Raw genomic sequence first — 21853 nt, 5'->3', positions numbered from 1 at the left:
ACTGTGACAGTAGCAGAGAGAAAGAAGTAAGTAACTATATCAGATATATACATGTACAACATAATTTCCTTACACGCTTCTGTGATTGGTTTAGATCATATCATGTGGTATTTAGTAGTTTTGCATATTGGTTTAAATTTGCATACATTGGACCATTCTTCGTTTCTAGAGCATCTATAGTGCACTCCAACTAGTATCCAACCCCTTTGCTCCCGTTATCATGGAAATGGCGAGTCTACGATCTGCTGGATTGGACCAAATGGCAAGATTTTATGTTTACATATTAAAAGGAAAATCTTCTTAAAAATTGTCAACAGCAGGGATACAAAGAAAACAAAAAAATTTCATTTGGTTAGCAAAATATCAAGAAGAATTCTGACTTAGATCTATGTTTGGTGGTTCAGTGATTTATATGCAAGAGCTTGAGTGCGAGATGAGGGACAACTGTGTGTAATATTTAATATTACAACACAGCTCTAGAGGGATAAAGGGAAATGTTTGTTTGATCGGTAAGCAGCGTTTTATATGTCTTTTCTTGCTATAACAATATAAACTTAGTAAAAAGCTGGATCCTTATTAAGTTTTTCTTGCTTGCGTGGTTTCCTCCAAAATTGTTCTGCGTTCATAATAGTAATGTTAAAATATTGTTTCAAAACATAATTGGATGGCTATGTGAATAGTTCTTAAAGTGGCCATATATGGATGATGATTGGGTATTTATTTTTGAATTTTAATTTATGAAATAATTTTATCATGGATTCCTGCATGAAAAATCAATGTGAAACATTATAAGCCAAGTCCTTGTTTGTAACTCAATACATTGCAAAAGATTAATAAAAATGTGTCAAATAACAAACTTTGTACACATATTGGTAGCCTTTTGCAATGTATTGAGATCAAAAATAGACTTGTTCTTTGTTGTTTCACATTTTGTTTCAAGTAAAAACGGAACTCATTAGTTGTTTTATGTAATCCAGATGAAATCGTGAACCAATGGTCACTTTAAGAATTACCTAGATGTTAAACTAAATGTGATAACTATATGTAGTTACTTTGTAAATTGTAGACAGTAGTCTTAATATAGGTTGTATTTATTTATGATTTGATTTTGAAAGAACCATACATGTACACACTGGTATGTAAGGGGCAACATCAAAAGTTCAATATAATATATCTAACTTAATTGCTTAAGTTTGGGGGTGGAGAGGGGGTTTTCCAAATTAGTTTCTCAATCGTCAAAAACGATTTAACGTCATACTTGGCAAATTTAGTACGATTTCAAGGCTACTTTTACCTATAACACTGCGTACACTCGGTCCAATTTATCAGCAGTACGCGGTTAAAATGGTTTTCTGTTTTTATTTATAATTCAGTAGTATATTGGTGCGTTATTTGAAAGTGGAAGTATACAGTATGAGTCTGAAATGATTTTCAATTTTAGGTCAGTTAAGTTAGATGGGGGGGGTGGGGGTCTGGGACCTAACTAAAGCAATTAAGTTAGATATATTATATTGAACTTTTGATGTTGCCCCTAAGTATGACTTGTACATGGATTTAGTATCATTGCTACATACATGATCAAAGATAATGAATCAATGCTGATGACTGTAAAGGATACCCTTATTGATCGATGCATTCAATCCCTTATACAGATTATTTCCAGTAAGAGGGAAGATTTGCCAAGATTCAAGGCTATCGGTGAACGTGCTGGCATTGGGGATGGTGGACGTGTAGCATACCGAAAGGATTCGCAGTACGTATCTGCACTTAATAAAGCCGTGTTTGTGACAGAGAAAGCCTTGCAATTAAACCAACTTTTTCAAATCAAAATTGATCGACTAGATGATAAGAAGCCAGAGAATCTTGAATTCGGTGAGTAATGGGAATTTTGGTTCTATCAGTAAATGCTACATTCGGTGTAACAGGAGTGTTATATTTCGACCAACAATACAATTTCGCTTAAAATGTTTAAATCATCAGAAATTAGGCTTTATGTTAATTAGTTGCCGAATGTATTTGTAAGTAGTACAGCAACAAATTATATTAATGATCACATGGGAGGGGGGTGTGGGGGTGGGGTGGGGTTATTTTTTGGGCACGGACCCCAAAAACAATTTAATGAGATTTAGTGTACCTTACTGTATGTACTGCAGCTGCACAACTACATGTACTGTTCAGGGTGTGTGATATTACGGGTAGGTCATTACATCTAAATGTACAGGGTGTGTGATATTACAAGTAGATCATTACATCTACAGGGTGTGTGATATTACAAGTAAGTCATTACATGTACTGTTCAGGGTGTGTGATATTACGGGTAGGTCATTACATCTACATGTACAGGGTGTGTGATATTATAGATCATTACATCTACAGGGTGTGTGATATTACAAGTAGATCATTACATCTACAGGGTGTGTGATATTACGAGTAGATCATTACATCTACAGGGTGTGCGGTATTACGAGTAGATCATTACATCTACAGGGTGTGCGGTATTACGAGTAGATCATTACATCTACAGGGTGTGTGGTATTACGAGTAGATCATTACATCTACAGGGTGTGCGGTATTACGAGTAGATCATTATATCTACAGGGTGTGCGGTATTACGAGTAGATCATTACATCTACAGGGTGTGTGATATTACGAGTAGATCATTACATCTACAGGGTGTGCGGTATTACGAGTAGATCATTACATCTACAGGGTGTGCGGTATTACGAGTAGATCATTACATCTACAGGGTGTGTGGTATTACGAGTAGATCATTACATCTACAGGGTGTGCGGTATTACGAGTAGATCATTATATCTACAGGGTGTGCGGTATTACGAGTAGATCATTACATCTACAGGGTGTGTGGTATTACGAGTAGATCATTATATCTACAGGGTGTGTGATATTACGAGTAAGTCATTACATCTACAGGGTGTGTGATATTAAGAGTAGGTCAATACATCTACAGGGTGTGTGATATTACGAGTAAGTCATTGCATCTACAGGGTGTGTGATATTACGAGTAGATCATTATATCTACAGGGTGTGTGATATTACGAGTAGATCATTATATCTACAGGGTGTGTGATATTACGAGTAGGTCATTATATCTACACGGTGTGTGATATTACGAGTAGATCATTATATCTACAGGGTGTGTGATATTACGAGTAAGTCATTTCATCTACAGGGTGTGTGATATTACGAGTAGGTCATTATATCTACAGGGTGTGTGATATTACGAGTAGATCATTACATCTACAGGGTGTGCGGTATTACGAGTAGATCATTACATCTACAGGGTGTGTGATATTACAAGTAGATCATTACATCTACAGGGTGTGTGATATTACAAGTAGATCATTACATCTACAGGGTGTGTGATATTACAAGTAGGTCATTACATCTACAGGGTGAGTGATATTATGAATAAGTCATTACATCTACAGGGTGTGTGATACTATGAGTAGGTCATTATATCTACAGGGTGTGTGATATTACAAGTAGATCATTACATCTACAGGGTGTGTGATATTACAAGTAGATCATTACATCTACAGGGTGTGTGATATTACGAGTACGTCATTACATCTACAGGGTGTGCGGTATTACGAGTAGATCATTACATCTACAGGGTGTGCGATATTACAAGTAGGTCATTATATCTACAGGGTGTGCGATATTACGAGTAAGTCAATATATCTATAGGGTGTGATATTATGAGTAAGTCAATTTATCTACAGGGTGTGTGATATTATGAATAAGTCATTACATCTACAGGGTGTGTGATATTACGAGTAGATCATTACATCTACAGGGTGTGTGATATTACGTGTAGGTCATTATATCTACAGGGTGTGTGATATTACGAGTAGATCATTACATCTACAGGGTGTGTGATATTACGAGTAAGTCAATACATCTACAGGGTGTGCGATATTACGAGTAGATCATTACATCTACAGGGTGTGTGATATTACGAGTAGATCATTACATCTACAGGGTGTGTGATATTATAAGTAGATCATTACATCTACAGGGTGTGTGATATTACAAGTAGATCATTACATCTACAGGGTGTGTGATATTACAAGTAGATCATTACATCTACAGGGTGTGTGATATTACAAGTAGATCATTACATCTACAGGGTGTGTGATATTACAAGTAGGTTATTACATCTACAGGGTGTGTGATAAATGAGTAGGTTATTACATCTACAGGGTGTGTGATATTACGAGAAAGTCATTACATCTGCAGGGTGTGTGATATTACGAGTAAGTCAATATATCTACAGGGTGTGCGATATTACGAGTAGATCATTACATCTATTACAAAATAGTGTCAAAAACATCCAAGCTACATCTGGTGTAGTTTTGCTATACATAGAGTTCAATTAATTTTCTATGATGCATTTAATAAGGACTGGAGGACAGCCTGATCATGTATACAATTTGAACTTCCAATGTTTGATATGGAGATCATCAACATAAACATACAACCAAGATGAATACAGGGAAAAAAGAGAAATATTTTACTGTTACTAGTAAAGAGATAAATAATAATAAAAAATTGTTGTCGCACAACTTTATTTGTTTGAGTGTTTATCTGTTCCCTATCAAACCTTGTTGTTACCTTTACCATATATGCCATCATTTGGCTGTTGTTAGGGGCATGGTCTTGTTGCTAGGTATAATTGCATTCATCTTTTGGATATTTATACACTTGCCTAACCAGCCCTGTTATTACCTTGGTGATATACACCATCATTTGGTTGTTGCTATGGGTGTAGTCCTGTATAGGTATATTTGCATACATTTTTTGAATGTTTATCCGCTTGCCTATGAATGGCTGTTACTATCTTTACGACATACTTCATCATTTGGCTGTTACTATGGGATGAGTCTTGTTGTTAGGCATATTTGCATACATTTTTTTAATCTTTACTCAATTGCCTACCATTCCCAGTTTTCATCTTTGCATAAACCATCAATTGGCTATTGCTAGGGGCGTGGTCTTGTTGCTATGATATTTGCACACATTATACAAATCTTTATTCACTTACCTACCCATCCCTCGTTATCTTTGCAATATATGTTGATGGTGTTGTCACGGTTGCTAGGGCCAGTTTTTTTTTCAATTTGTTTTGGACAATAACTCCAGAAGCACCCCCACCAACTTTCAGCCACATTCCCCAAGTAGTTTTCACGATATATATTTCTGACAAAAACTGGGGTTTTAGACCCAATTTGTACATTACTGATTGGATCATCATGTTGTGAATACACTTTCATCTACACATCCTCAGATACATCGCCATTAAAGTCAGCTCAATCTGCTCAGTAATTTTGGAATGATGGCTTTTTGACCAAACAAAAGACCTAATTTGCATATTACATATTATATACATATTTATTTGCATATCATGTGGAATTATCATGTCATGAACAATTCTTTATCTAAGCACCCCTAAGCACATTCCAAGCAAATTTCAGACCAATGTGCCTAGTAGTTTTTGAGTTTAAGTTTTTTGATCAAAAATCACAATTTTTCACCCAAATCACATACCGTTAGTAAGATCATTTTCATTTGAACAAATTCCCAACTAGACACTCAAGTTATTATACCCACCAAATATCATGGCATTCAGTCCAGTGGTTTTTAGCTCCGCTGTCAGCGAAAGCTGAAAGTGTAGCTTTAGGTATAGGTTGTATAGAGTATAGAGAATAGAGTGAATCATAGGTGTCCGTCAAACTTTTATATTTTCATTATCTACTCCGAAAGTGACAGTCAGAATTCTTCGATATTTGGTGTGCATGTTCCCTGGGGGGAGGCTATTCAGATTTGTTCATGCCAAGTTGATCTGTGCCATTTTCAATTTTTTATGATTTTTTTTCATAAATGACATTTTCATCATCTCACGTACTTCTTGTCAGATTGCTTTGATATCTGGTGTGTTGATGCGCAGGGGGTAGCTTACTTAGATTTGTTAATTTCAAGTCAGCACGTCTTCTTTTCTATTTTTTATGATTTTTTTTTTGTAATTTAAAAAAAAAGAATATGTTAATGAGCATCATTATGACCGACGCCATATTGGAAATCAGTCGACGAGACTTTAGGTAAACTGCAACTTTTCAAAAGATACTATTGACGTCAAACAAGCAATGTAATATGTGCTGTAGTCTTAATTCTACGCATTGTGCGCCCAAATGACAAATATTTGTTCGACACAGGGTTGTAAACTTCAAATCCAAATTCTCCACCCCTCCTACAGAATGGTTCATTCCAGTATACACACCTCACGATCAAGTGAGAAGTCGTGCATGCCTAGCCTGAACTGAAGTGTGTGGGACGATTTTTGACAGAGTCAGTCGTCAATAAAAATGATAATACTCTTTCTAAAATTATCACATTTTGAAAGGGAAAGTACTTTGTGGTTCATTTATGGAGTTTTGTTTTTGTATGATGGTGGCAAAATTACAGCGTCAAAATTACCGATGTGGTAATGCACGACAAGTGAGTTTCCGTACGGCGACAATCCCAAGTACCCGGATGCACGAGGGACTAACCTGGAAGCAAGTCGTTGCCAGCCATACGTTACAGTGGTAACATCGTCCGAGAAATCGCTGCGTTCAGAGTGTCAATATTCACAGAATTGTTTTTTTCGAGTGAAAACGCGTCTTGAATTGTATAAATCTAACAAATGAAGACATGTCAAGTTATAAAGTTATATTTTGAAAGTTGTATCGCTAGTTCGAAACGATTTCCTCACGTACTACGGCTTGGACCTTACTCCAGTTCAGCGGGAAGTTTAGCCAGTCCGATAATTCTTTCTGGTTTAGTTTACAACAATTTTGATCACACAGATTTTGTTTTTGTGATGAAAAGAAATAAAAAAAAAGATCACTTCAACCATTTCGTTGTGTTTTCTTTATGAAAGGTAATCGAACATGAACGAGTGTTACCACTGTAATGTATGGCTGAGAATGACTCTCTTCCGGGTACTTGGGATTGTCGCCGTACGGAAACTAAGATGGCGATTAATACATTTCTTCCCTATATATATCTACTACAACTAGTACAAGTTGAATGTTGTTGACTTGGTAAATTTGTTAGAAAATTGAAATTGAAATTGCCTCAAAATTATTTTAGATCCCTAGTTTATTTCATTCATCATTAAAATTTTCCAGGGTTAAAGCTGTAAGACAATGGAATTATTTATAGCCAACCTCAAAATCCTCTTTTTTTTCTTTTTCTTGTATGCATTTCCCAGTTATTTTTTTTCAGAGATTTTGTGCAATTTTTCATAACAGTAGATTTTTGTTAAAAAATGGTGACTATGGTATAAAAGTACAATACATTACCAACTTCTGTGTAAAATGTGTTCAAGTTTATAGTGAGACATCATATGAAACCAGTAACCACTTTATTACATCGCTAAAACAAAACTGCATAGTGAAGAACTGAACCACTTCTACATGTCACCAAAATAAAAAAAAACATAAAAAAACAACAACAAACAAACAAACAGCGAAGCTATTCTGACCGATAGGTCGCTTGTTGTCTTTAAGTTGTTTACACAGACAGACAGACAGACAGACCAACAGACAGACAGACAGACTGACAGACTGACACTTTGCCAGCCAGACAGACTGACTGACAGACTGACACTTTGCCAGACAGACAGACTGATTGACAGACTGACACTTTGCCAGACAGACAGACTGACTGACAGACTGACAGACTGACACTTTGCCAGACAGACAGACTGACTGACAGACTGACTGACAGCCTGACACTTAATGCCATGCCTATGCCTGAATTCAGGTTCAGTAGTGCTAAAAAACACATATTTGTTTTTATATTATTTGTTTATTAATAAATGGTACAATACAATTCTAATGTCAACACTATGGCAACTTGAGTTACATTGGACTTGTGTGAATACAGTTAGACATCATATTTCTTAGGAAACAATTATAATCATCATTATAGCATTAATAACCTATTCTCTCTTTTGTTTTGTTTTTGATTGCAGGCGTGACAATGTATAATGAATTTCCCTCCGACGTCCTATACCATGGACAAAGTTATGGTCAAGGAACAGGATTTTGGTTTCTAAGGTGAGTTAATAATTAGCTTATTGCAATGTATGACATGATATTGATGGTCCAGGAGGTATTGTACCACCACTTATTACAATTATGTACTTTATAATATTTTGTACTGCAGATAAAATTTTGATAGGGATAGATGAATGGGACTGGAAGATGAAAATTGTCTTTGTCTACACATCACTACGCTCTGCGTTGTTTGTAACACTTGATATTGAGTTTTACCCTGAATAAAGATATTTTATAATAATAATAATAATAATAATAATAATAATCATCATCATCACTAGCCTTCATTTGTAAGGTGAAGAAAACAACAAAAAACAGCTTCTAGTTGCAAGTTGACGTCTCAGTGACTTGCTTCAAAGTAATACAGCTACATTTGGTCAAATTAATCTGAAAGGCTAAATGTTGTAGGAAACGAGATGAGTTTATAGCTTGTATGAATAATTTTTGTCACAAATTAAAAGGCTCCTGTTAGTAGCATTCTATTAAATAAAGTTCCTAACCATCATTTCCTGTGAGAACACACCTCAGATAAAATAATTTCGAATGCATAAAATGTTGAGGATACATCATGACGGACTTTTGCATTAGCGGTTCAAGTGCGACTTTCCCGACTTGGTGAGCCAGCAAGTCGGGTGTCATAAAAATTGTTTGCATCTCTAAAGCTATTTGCAATGTCACTGATAATGGGTCAGTAAAACTGATAACAACTGATATGACATTAGGGGCTTCACACTTAGATATTGAGCTTAGCTTTGCCTGATGTGTTATGTAATAGTGCTTTATCACATTTGTAAATATTGCCAACAAATATTATTCAGTGATAAGAAAGATAAGAAACCCACTTCCTTAATGGCTTGATTCTGTAATGTCTACTATGCTATCAACTGTGCTATGGCATTATAACTAATAGCCTAGTTTAAATGAAGGTTTATATATTAGTATACTTGAATTTTAGTATTCGTATGATATCTAACACATGGATGAGAGTGAATTTATATCTACTGGCATATATCGTCTCACTAGATATCGAGCAAATGTTGTTTAACTTTCCATCAAACTTAGTCTATTACAAGTCCTTTTAATTTGTCATTTTCACCATCTATTCTATTTTGGCTGCACTCCAGGGGGACAGATTTGCTTAGGCATTTTGAAATGGTTGGAGGTCACTATAGTCTTAACCTGAATATGATAAAGGAAGGTGATGTTGTTGGTATTGTTAGACTTCCAAACAATACACTTCACTATTACTACAATGGAATAGACCAAGGGATAGCATTTCGAGATATACCTGAAGGTGAGTTCACTATTCTAGGTATTAACCTGTTTTTGATGTCACACTTTATGTTACCACTTATCACAGCCCCTCTTCACATAGAGGGCAATGCACTTGTGAAGGTGTAGTTGTCAGATATTAGACAACAACTTCATTTTGTTTCTCATTTGATATCTGAAACATGCCTAAGTGAATAACCAAACATAATTCCTTTAATTCTTACTAGAGAAATCATGTTGACGTTGTTTGCTTATATAATGTATGTATGTATGTATGTATGTATGTATGTATGTATGTATGTATGTATGTATGTATGTATGTATGTATGTATGTATGTATGTATGTATGTATGTATGTATGTATGTATGTATGCATGCATGTATGCATGCATGCATGCATGCATGCATGCATGCATGCATGCATGTACGTACGTACGTACGTACGTACGTACGTACGTACGTATGTATGTATGTGTGTATGTATGTATGTGTGTACGTACGTATGTATGTATGTATGTATGTATATGTGTGTGTATGTATGTATGTGTGTACGTACGTATGTATGTATGTATGTATGTATGTATGTATATATGACGTGTGTATGTGTGTGCCAGCAAGTGCACATGTGCGTGTGTGTGTGTGTATGTGTGTATGTGGGGGGGGGGGGGGGTAAAGAACTTTAGCATGAAACCATAGAGAAATCATCAGTATCATTTTATAGTTGAAATATTTATGAGGATTATGCTGGTCCAACATTATTTATACATGAAATATACATGTTACTAATCTGACTGTAAATCACTTATAATTAAAGGTGTGTACCCGTTGATAGCTGTGACTGGTAAATGTTTGCAAGTGTCTATAGTGGATGAGTCATCATGTCTTAGCCCTAGTACTATTCCGAAAGCTGAACAAGAAGCAGAATACTTGGAACCATTCGGTAAATCCACACAACGTTGAATATATATAATAACAAATGATAATAATGCAAACTTGAAAGGGGTGCAGGATTAGGTTTCGTGTTTTTGGAGCACATCTTGTTTTTTGTATGATTAAGAGGTAATCACAATATTCTAATGATTGAAACATTTTTCCATCACTCCCAGTACTTCGATTCAACACACTCAAATAGGGGTTTTAATATAACGCATAAACGATGATGACGTACGTACGTAATTTGTTATACATATGCATACTATGCAATCAACTGTTCTAAACAATGCTGGAAGATAATTATAATGTCACAAAAGGCATGTATCGGCATTCATGACAGTATATACTAGAATTCAGGGTCCTTATGTAAGTATGTTCACTTTTAATTTTAGTAAACAGTTTATGAAAGGGGTTTATACCTAAATCCCTACTATACAGTCAACTATTCTATGATTGCCAGAAGACAATAACAATGTTATATATGACATGCATCGCCATTAACATTATAATGGAATGTGGTTTTATTAGCACAACTGAACTAATGAAGTTCATGGTGCGGTGTCTGTCTGTCCATCTGCCTGTCTGTGAGTCTGTGCACGACTTAAACTCAAAGACTGCTGAGCCAATTGTTTAGGTATTTGGTGGGGACATTACTTGTGGTGTCTAGTTTGGAAATTGTTCAAGGCAAAATGATTGCATCACAGGTGTGTGATTTGGCTAAAAATGTGCTTTTTAGTAAAAAAAAACATTAACTCAAAAACTAATGGGGAGATCAGTCTAAAATTTGGTGGGGACATTCTTAGGGGTGTTTATATTAAAAATTTGTTCATGACATGATGATCCCATAAGTGATATGCAGATTAAATGTAACTTTTTGGTCAAAATCTTTACTTTGAAAAGGACTTGGCTAATATTTTTGCAGGGATGTTTCTGGGAATGTACAGATCAAGTTATATTAATGACATGATGATCCCATGAGTGATATGCACATTAGGCATAAACACATGATGTCTTTTGTCAGATTTCTCTCATGAATATTTAGCTAGATGGGTTTGTAGAGAAATGTTATTGTTTTATTGATCTCATTAAATCATTAAAATTTATATGGGGTATTTAACATAATGTAACAAGTGCATGTCAGTGTTGAATTATCCCTCCTTAAGGTTGCTTGGAAATATTCTCTAAGTTCTACCACAAAGGAAATGAAATTGGGAATTGATGGTACATGGTAAAGTCTATCCGTCCATATGTCTGTCTTGTAGATAATGCAAGTGATTTTGGTATTTAACTTTACCTCTCAAACTACTGGGAATGAAAATGGTTATGATTCTAAAAGTGTTAGTCTGTAAATTGTGAGTGTGTCATACTTACATAAGTGGCCCTTGCAACCATGAATACGCCCTTCACAACAGTTAAATGATAGGGTTTATTGCAAATATAACAACAGAGATGGGTAGGCAATTGAATAAACATTTTTTAAATACATAAATGTCAACAAGACAATGCCCATGGCAACAGCTAAATGATGACGTATAATGCCAATACAGGAATGGTAAATGAATGAATATTCCTAAATTGTATGCAGATATGCCTAGCAACAAGACCACACCCATAGCAACAGTTAAAAGATGGTGTATATTGCAGATATAACACCATGGATGGGTATAGGAATGGGAAAAAATCTTTAAAAAAATGTAAGCAAATATGCCTAGCAACAAGACAACATAACCATAGGAGAAAATTAATGTTTACCCTCAACAGTTGTGCTACAACGCCATTGGCACTTTTATATCAGTATTTTCTTGAGTAAAATCTTATAAACTCAGTTGGTGTTACTTAAATGCAGCTTGTGCCAAAGTAATATTACTGATGTTTTTTTACAATAACTAGATTTTAACTCCAGCAAGTAAAGAAGCTATGATGTAAGGACAGTAGAATACAGGGCCAGGTTGATTAATAATTGTTACCGACTTTTGTTCAGTGCAAGCCTAGACCCTAGTGGAGGGGCTATGATGCATGTGTAATGTAGGGTTGGTGGAGGGTTTATGTTCAATGCTAGCCTAGACCCAAGTGGAGGGGCTATGATGCATGTGTAATGTAGGGTTGGTGGAGGGACAAACTTTATGTTCAATGCAAGCCTAGACCCAAGTGGAGGGGCTATGATGCATGTGTAATGTAGGGTTGGTGGAGGGTTTATGTTCAATGCAAGCCTAGACCCAAGTGGAGGGGCTATGATGCATGTGTAATGTAGGGTTGGTGGAGGGTTTATGTTCAATGCAAGCCTAGACCCAAGTGGAGGGGCTATGATGCATGTGTAATGTAGGGTTGGTGGAAGGTTTATGTTCTTTTGTACCAGTACACAATTACATTATTTCAAACCATATGTAAAACCTTCCAGCTTAACTCAGTGGCCTATAAAGAAACCCGTGGATATTTTAAAGACTTCTTCGATTGTAGATTACTACATTTTTATTCAACTTCTTTGTAAACTTAGACAGTTTATGATAACATTTTAAATGCTTTTAAATTATCAAATACTTTGTAGAGTAAATGACAAAAAACAACAAAATTGACAACATTACTACAATTTCATTCATTGCAGTTATACAAATATTATTTAATATGCATTTATTTTTCTTTCTTGACAGAAACATACAAGTTTACTACAGGAACACATCATTACGAACATCTCAGCCGCATGCGCAGTCCATGGGGAGTTGATTTTGTGAATGAATCTCGTCATCCAGAGAAGGCAGAAATATTAAGCAGACCCGACCCGATAGGTAAGGCTACCACTAAGATCTGATGTGTATTATGTTACACCCAATCTGTGAAATTGCCCAATTCATGAAATGGGTAGGTAACTTTGCCCAGTTCATGAAATAGTTAATCGTGTTGCCCAGATTATGAAGTGGATATGGTAAGATATGCCCAGTACATGAAATGAGCATCTTTTATAGGACACACACAAAAAAGAATAAGAATCAAACAACTTTATTATCAATGACATGTATTTACAAACTCATCACTTCACAATTCTTATTTTATCATAATTCAGTGTAGCTTGTGTTTTTAATAGAGTTCGATAATCAATACCCCAGTCACTGATATGAGGATCCTTCTTTCTCTTGAAGTCTGTGTCCAAAGCCATAACTCAGACATGCTTGAACAGATCTCATTCAAAGTTGGTATTAGGACAGTGTTTTATGACATACATGTGCATATCCATTTTCGTCGTGATACGATCCAATATGGCTGCCTGGCAGCCATTTTGTTTGCGAATTTTCCATGTCCAAAGCCATAACTCAGACATGCTTGAACAGATCTCATTCAAAGTTGGTATTAGCACAGTGTTTTATGACATACATGTGCATATCCATTTTCGTCATGATACGATCCAATATGGCTGCCTGGCAGCCATTTTGTTTGCGAATTTTCCATGTCCAAAGCCATAACTCAGACATGCTTGAACAGATCTCATTCAAAGTTGGCATTAGCACAGTGTTTTATGACATACATGTGCATATCCATTTTCGTCGTGATACGATCCAATATGGCTGCCTGGCAGCCATTTTGTTTGTGAATTTTCATGTCCAAAGCCATAACTCAGACATGCTTGAACAGATCTCATTCAAAGTTGGTATTAGCACAGTGTTTTATGACATACATGTGCATATCCATTTTCGTCGTGATACGATCCAATATGGCCGCCTGGCAGCCATTTTGTTTGTGAATTTTCATGTCCAAAGCCATAACTCAGACATGCTTGAACAGATCTCATTCAAAGTTGGTATTAGCACAGTGTTTTATGACATACATGTGCATATCCATTTTCGTCGTGATACGATCGAATATGGCCGCATGGCAGCCATTTTGTTTGTGAATTTTCATGTCCAAAGCCATAACTCAGACATGCTTGAACAGATCTCATTCAAAGTTGGCATTAGCACAGTGTTTTATGACATACATGTGCATATCCATTTTCGTCGTGATACGATCCAATATGGCCGCCTGGCAGCCATTTTGTTTGTGAATTTTCATGTCCAAAGCCATAACTCAGACATGCTTGAACAGATCTCATTCAAAGTTGGTATTAGCACAGTGTTTTATGACATACATGTGCATATCAATTTTCGTCGTGATACGATCCAATATGGCTGCCTGGCAGCCATTTTGTTTGCGAATTTTCCATGTCCAAAGCCATAACTCAGACATGCTTGAACAGATCTCATTCAAAGTTGGTATTAGCACAGTGTTTTATGACATACATGTGCATATCCATTTTCGTCGTGATATGATCCAATATGGCTGCCTGGCAGCCATTTTGTTTGTGAATTGTCCATGTCCAAAGCCATAACTCAGACATGCTTGAACAGATCTCATTCAAAGTTGGCATTAGCACAGTGTTTTATGACATACATGTGCATATCCATTTTCGTCGTGATACGATCCAATATGGCTGCCTGGCAGCCATTTTGTTTGCGAATTTTCCATGTCCAAAGCCATAACTCAGCTATGTTTGAACAGATCTCATTCAAAGTTGGATTTAGCACAGTGTTCTATGACATACATGTGCATATCCATTTTCGTCGTGATACGATCCAATATGGCTGCCTGGCTGCCATTTTGTTTGCGAATTTTCCATATCCAAAGCCATAACTCAGACATGCTTGAACAGATCTCATTCAAAGTTGGTGTTAGCACAGTGTTCTATGACATACATGTGCATATCCATTTTCATCGTGATATGATCCAATATGGCTGCCTGGCAGCCATTTTGTTTGCGAATTTTCCATGTCCAAAGCCATAACTGGCAGACATTATTGTTGAATGGTTTATTCCATCACATCATCTTGAAGAGTAGGCATGTCCCATGTCCAACGAGCAGACACAACATATCTAAGTCTGTTTGATTTAGGTTCACAAGTGTTGTGCATGGTCAGAGTAGTGATATCAAGAAAATGGCAACATAAACTGCCAGTTCCTTGAAACCAATGGCTTGTTACCATATCATAACTTAGGTATCAGTAAGTATGTGTAGTAAAAGATAAACTTAACATACGAGATGGTGTATGGAGTAAACTGGAACATAGACTATATTTCGTATTAGCCAGAAGTTTGGCATCATGGCCTCACTCTAAAGCTACGGCCAGGAGAGACAGGTGCTTACCACTCCACGCAGTCAAAACCCAAGTCCTTAACCTGTGATGCTATGGTCATTACAATAATTAAGTCACAATAAGCCACGCATAGGAGATAAGTTTTCTAAGATAAAAATAGGTCATGCATAATTATGAGCGTCATGGAAATGAAACAAAGGAAACTAAACTTGAATGACATCTCTTGACATACGATATTTGTACCTATTGTCTTGACACCCGTGTGCTATCGTAATAATGAGATCATATTCATTTCTTTGACTAGATGTTCGGTGGCATAAACAGTGTCTGATGATGTCAACCCAAACACAGTGATTACAAATTCATGATCATAACCAAATGATCCAATAATTTTATATTTCTCCAATTCTGTGTTTATACATAATTTATTGATAATGATGAAATATTTTGAATGATTGTGCTATCCACATAATCATTATTTAAAGTACGATGTCTTGGCATTTGTACACGTGTAAAAACATTAGATAAGTATAATTCACAACAATCAAAACATATAATTTACTATTTCTTATGTTGGTTTAGGAAGAGGTGCTCAAAGTATCCAACATGAAGAAACCAAGTTGTTTGACAAGACACTTGAAGTGGAAAAGCAATCACGTAAAGGATACTTGAATGAAGCAGATATACTATTTATGATCAACCAACAGTTAAGCTTTGCAACATTAATGAGTCAAATTCGCATGGATCCTGTCTCAAAAACATCAATTGATATTATTAACTCCAGTGTTAATGTAATGGGTCTTGGATTGAAAATGAACGAAAGAAGGAATGTGACTCCAGTCTCCCCAAGCGTGATGCCAGACAGGCTTGCTGACATAATGAAATATGTATTGAAACCTTGTTTCAATAACTTGACTTGTACTGACAATTGTATCTGGACTGGTAGTACAAGTGAAGGCTTTGCAATAACCGATCACAGTGGAGATGGTCAAACTTATCTCAATGATGAAATGGATGTTATGATTCCTTTGGCGAGTGTGATGGAAGCTGATCAAAGCAAGCCAGATGGCACATGTCCAGGCTTTAAAAAGCCTTGTCCAGAGCAGAACTCACTTGATGAAGTTGCCGATGATGACTCTAAAGCCAGTAGCAATGGTCCGGGCAGTGCAGAAGGATTCTCAGAACAAAGAGCGTCATCACTGACTCAGACTAACAAGCCAATGTTTGGATCTGCTCTTTCAGGTCATGATGACATGCAGATTAAAAGTCTTGCTTTACTGGTTAACGAATTAAAAGACATTTGTTCAGAAGACAAACTAATACCACCTAGTAGACGGCTTGAGTGGGTACAGACATCCCAGACTGGATATGTAAGAGTCAGAATCTGCCATGAGATGATTGATTTCGTCAGTGATGATTTCATTCAGAACCTCTGTGATGTTATGGCTGAAAATGGCGAGCAAAGATTCTATCTATCAAGGTCAAAACTTTTGAAGATTCAAGAAAATTACGTGCGTTCTCGGATTCCAGTTGTGCAAGATGACATTGATAGGCACTGCGAGAAACATGGAGGTTTTCATGGAAGGGTAAAATTGGTCCAACAAGGACCTGTGGAGACTCTCAGTATTGTTTACCAAGTTACTTCAATGGAAGGTATGTTTTGTTTCATTTATTTGTTTCTCAAAAGGTGGCAATATCCACATCAAAGAAAACATCGGCACTGCAGAACCTGTTCCATGAAACAGGTTTTGTGCAGACCCTGTAACAATGCTGTGGTATAGGTCTGTCAGACAAGATGGCACAGAGCTGTAGTCACAGACCTGTCGACAGAGGTGTGGCTATACTATTGTATCCATTGATGTGGTGTGGGTACTCTGCTGATCATTACTGGGACAAGCCATTAAAGAAGCAAGTCCACTTGTTATCAAAGAGTACCAATATTTACACATGTGATGATGGGCTCTTACATAACACAAGTAAACAGTGTAGTTCACAGCGTAAGATCATTTCTAAGGAGTGGGTCAATTGAGGCAAACCTTATCTCCGTCTTATATCAGTTGTTATCAATTTATTAGGCTATTATAAGTAACACTACAAACAGCTTTAGAGATGCAAAAAACTTTTATGACACCCGTTTTCGTCAGGCAAGCCCGCGGGTTTGTTGCACTTGGACCATTAATGGCTTGTGAATGTCATGTAAATTAATGATCTGTGCAAACAGTTAATAGCATAGATTTTTCATTTTCTACATGTGACAGTGCGTGTGCCTACATGTGACTACAGACATAGATGTGTACACATGTTTATCATATACCCATAGCCGAGATAATCATTCTTGACGCGAAATATCACTTCTGATATGGGACGTTAAACATCATGATATTCAGATTAAACGTCATCAAAAAAAATAAGGCGATTCCAAACATAAACATATAGACAAACAAAGAAAACTGGTGGTTGATGTTCGACGTTGATGTTATCACGTACGTATAATGACCACAAAACTGATATGTGCCATCTTTCAAAACAGGGAAATTTTGATGAAAATATCAATACCCAAATGATGCTATTTACGATCATACATTCATTTTATAAATTTAAGGTATCTCCTATGTGACTGTAGGCCACTCATGCTGTGTACACTACACTGACACTGTACCACACTCACTACGGAAGTCACGATCGCGGTCGACCATCTGGTTTTACTAACATATGAAAACATTTTAGAGAGTCTGCACTACTACCGAACTTGTATTTTTGAATAATGATGACATTTTACTCAGAAATCTGATGAAAGTTGAAAAGTTTCTCCAAAGCAGGTTGACACTCAACATACTATGTACATGTGAATGTTGCCGGACAATAGAGTCACGCGATGCACGAAGCCCTAGAGCTATAGCGGGGGCAGGGCGGCTGTCCTCTTTTTATTTTTCGTGTTTTCTCTTTGAATTCCTGGGCATAAGCATATGGTAAATCAGTTATTATCTGATAACACCTCGTCGTTCGTTGTATCACCATTCGGCAACGTGACACGTATTATGTCACAGATCTGATATGTAACGTAATGGCATATATGTTTGTACATTACTTCTAAAATATTAAGTTTAAATATTAAAAGGATAAGAAAGTACACATTCTACACTTTAAGATAGTAAGATTGAAGGAATATAGTTTCTTCCAACATTTAATTTTGTCACAATAAAATGAACTGACGACTACCACAATGCAAACATCAAATACAGATGGTCAAACATTGACCACCATCTTGTTGCAGTACGTCAAGTTGGTTTACATAGTTTATATCATTCAGACTAAATATAGTAACAAATTGCCATTTTGCGATTAGGCCTAGTAAAAAAATTGTGTGGTTCCGATTAAGCTCAATTTTAGAATAGGTGAGGTAGGTAGATTTTTTATTCTATTTTATTTTCTGTGTGAGTGTCTAGTTCAGGTATTCCATTGTTTTCCATATGGTCTCTGTGTTATTGGTTTCTTCTCATCAGATGTACAGCCATTACAGATTGGAAGAACAGTTTTATATTGTCTTTTTAAGTTGATGTCAGTTTCTGCATCCACTATTTCTCGTGAGACTCGAATACGTAAAAAATGTTTAGGGTCGGCAGTGAAAAGCTAGGTGGGGTCAGGTAACCGGAACCAAACAATTATTTTTTAGGCCGTTGTGCAGTTTGTTATTGATTTCTGGCTGCTTGGTTGCATGGATCAAATAAAGAATCTCATTTTATTTGGAAATCCGCTGTGAAAGGTGTTTAACTTAATTCTAATTTTATTTTACTTCTGTGGTCTTCCGATTGAAATACTTAGTTTGTGTTTGTCAACAAACATGATGCATCGTGCTATGTTACAAATGCTCACCCATTCCAACTGCCGGCCATCATCTTGATAAATTTGGTCCATTTGCATGGTGTTAAAGTTCACTTGGGGAAAAGGTCTTTGTTCAAAAACAAGACTAGTGTATTTGATAGTTCTTAAATTATCAGCTGTCGTTCATCGCGAATGTGGAACCCCAAAGTACATATGATATGTTGGAACTAGTCAATTGTATATGAAAGTTATCACTGTTAAGCTTATGGATATATTTAGAACTGTGGAAAAATGTATGGAATAGAAAACCTATATATAGTTTATCTCACGTATTTCTGTAGGAACAGCGAGTGCTACAACAGCTGAATATGAACAGACAGCAGATGGAGCATTGGTATTGACTTGTCACTTGTGGCCATCTATCGCTCAGCCATGGATCACAAGAGAACGTAAATGGCCAAGCAAAGATCTTGTCCAGTCTATAGTGAGATCTGGATGTCACGTGGTGCCTAAATCCTATCCTGGTGAAGGGGGAGACGACAATTTACAATGGAGATTGTCATTTTCATTAGCAGAGCGGACATTGGCTCATAGCTTCACTGAACATCAGCGTATTTTCTACCTAGTGATGAAGAAAATATGGCGAACATATCTAAAGGCAAGGTTTTAATATAAGAGTAAAACAAAATGGCAGTGTCATTGATAATTAGGAATATTTCCGCTGCTTCTCTCTCAGGTGTGAAGTGTGCTATGCATTCCTTCAAAGCAATTCAGAGAATTTGGTTCAACATTGCAACAAATTAAGTCTTTAGATACATTACTGTATGTCAGCCATATGTTACACCTGAAGACGAACATGATGCAGCCAATGAATTTTTTGACCGGCAACCAGTTTCCATGAACTAGACTTAGTAGTTGTAATGCTTAAAACTAGTATATGAAGTCCCTCAGGTACAGAATCCTGTAATTCACACTTGTGTGACAGAATGGCGTAACAGCATAAATGGATATAGTGCCACTTATGTTGGCTTAGTGCTGCCTTGCTACTGTTACATCAATTTAGAGTTTACAACCCATCATTATTAGGGAAAAAAAGTATTTTACTATTTTTATATTTATTATTTGTATCTTTTTCTATTTTTCAGGAACCGAAGGTACTATCTTCATACCATATGAAGACCACTATGTTCTGGGTGTCAGAGAAAACAGGCAAAGAGGGCTGGGAGCAGAATCAGTATGGTTATCGATATATTGATTATTTCAATCAACTTATCAAATTCTTGGCGAATGGAGATGTCCCAAATTTCTTTACACCTGAAAATAACATGATAAGTCATATTCCACAGATAGATATTATCAAGATTCTGGAGAAAGTGAGAGACGTAAGACAAAAGCCACTTGTGTATTTAACAGATTTGGTAGTTCCAGTTAACACATTCAGTATCATATAGTCAGTGATTTGGTAGTTCCAGTTAACACATTCAGTATCATATAGTCAGTGATTTGGTAGTTCCAGTTAACACATTCAGTATCATATAGTCAGTGATTTGGTAGTTCCAGTTAACACATGCAGTATCATATAGTCAGTGATTTGGTAGTTCCAGTTAACACATTCAGTATCATATAGTCAGTCAGTTGTAAAGGCTCATTGGTGAAAGTAATGATCCAGAGTTCAATGATCATTATAGACATGCAGCCAGAACTAATAATGTGACAATCTCGGACTGACATGATATTCCATTGTTCTTTTTTGTCGGTAGTGAATTAAAAGGAACAAATTCTTTGTTCCTGAATCAGCTGGGCAAATTCCCAGAAGTCGACATGATTATCAACCAGATGCAAACTGAGTGCCTCCCTCCCTTGAGGGGTGTGTATATATATATATATATATATATATATATATATATATATATATATATATATATATATATATATATATATATATATATATATATATATATATATATATATATATATATATATATATAATAAATAATATTATAATATACCTAGTGATAATGCTGTGCCATGATTCGCTAGAATCAGTCACGTGATAGGAAAATAGAATGACTATTTCCCTAGGGAAATAGTTCCATCAACTTTTACATGGTCACGTGACCACCACGCGTTCACAGCAAGTCAAAATGGCAGCTTCTGACGATGTCGTCTGCCACCGCGAGTTCACAGCATGAGGTATATTATAAAACACATATTGCCTGGCCTATATTTGGGCTATAGCACCCGTTCATTACCCCCTCGTGACTGTGAGTTACCATGTGATTCTGGTAACTCACAGTCCCTCGGGTGTAATAAACGGATGCTATAGCCCTCATGGCCAGGCAATATGTGTTCAATATGCAAATTCATACTTACTAACTAATAACTGCAGTGTTATGATCTACTTAATTTAGGTTAATTCATTATTAACTTATCATCACCTAGTTGAAATTGACAGGTCGGCGACTATCCCAGGGATTTGATAGCCATGACATCCGGAGAATATATACAACTGTCATATTTTGTATCCGGGATCATTAACAATTGTCAGCTGTAAGGACACCTGCGTTTGGACACTAAGTTTAT

The 21853-nt window shown here is 36.3% G+C and overlaps 1 protein-coding gene across 1 annotated transcript; it reads left to right on the top strand.

Annotated features, from left to right (window-relative positions):
• The first annotated feature begins 226 nt into the window (after positions 1-226).
• LOC144451302 (uncharacterized) lies at positions 227-20721 on the top strand. The gene is made up of 9 exons (XM_078142105.1): positions 227-262; positions 1653-1872; positions 8039-8123; positions 9248-9417; positions 10210-10335; positions 12977-13111; positions 16031-17101; positions 19612-19928; positions 20416-20721. Exons 1-9 carry the CDS (start codon positions 227-229, stop codon positions 20719-20721), a joined length of 2466 nt encoding a protein of 821 aa, XP_077998231.1.
• The last annotated feature ends 1132 nt before the right edge of the window (positions 20722-21853 follow it).

This window comes from Glandiceps talaboti, chromosome 21 (genome assembly GCF_964340395.1).
Source record: "Glandiceps talaboti chromosome 21, keGlaTala1.1, whole genome shotgun sequence".
Lineage (NCBI taxonomy): Eukaryota > Metazoa > Hemichordata > Enteropneusta > Spengelidae > Glandiceps > Glandiceps talaboti.
This window is presented reverse-complemented; position numbering and strand designations above follow the sequence as displayed.

Coding starts and splice junctions, on each gene's coding strand:
- LOC144451302 (XM_078142105.1), top strand. CDS start 227: ATGGCGAGTCTACGATCTGCTGGATTGGACCAAATG. Junction 8,124..9,247: donor ACAGGATTTTGGTTTCTAAG/GTGAGTTAATAA, acceptor GCTGCACTCCAG/GGGGACAGATTTGCTTAGGC. Junction 19,929..20,415: donor TATGGCGAACATATCTAAAG/GCAAGGTTTTAA, acceptor TCTATTTTTCAG/GAACCGAAGGTACTATCTTC.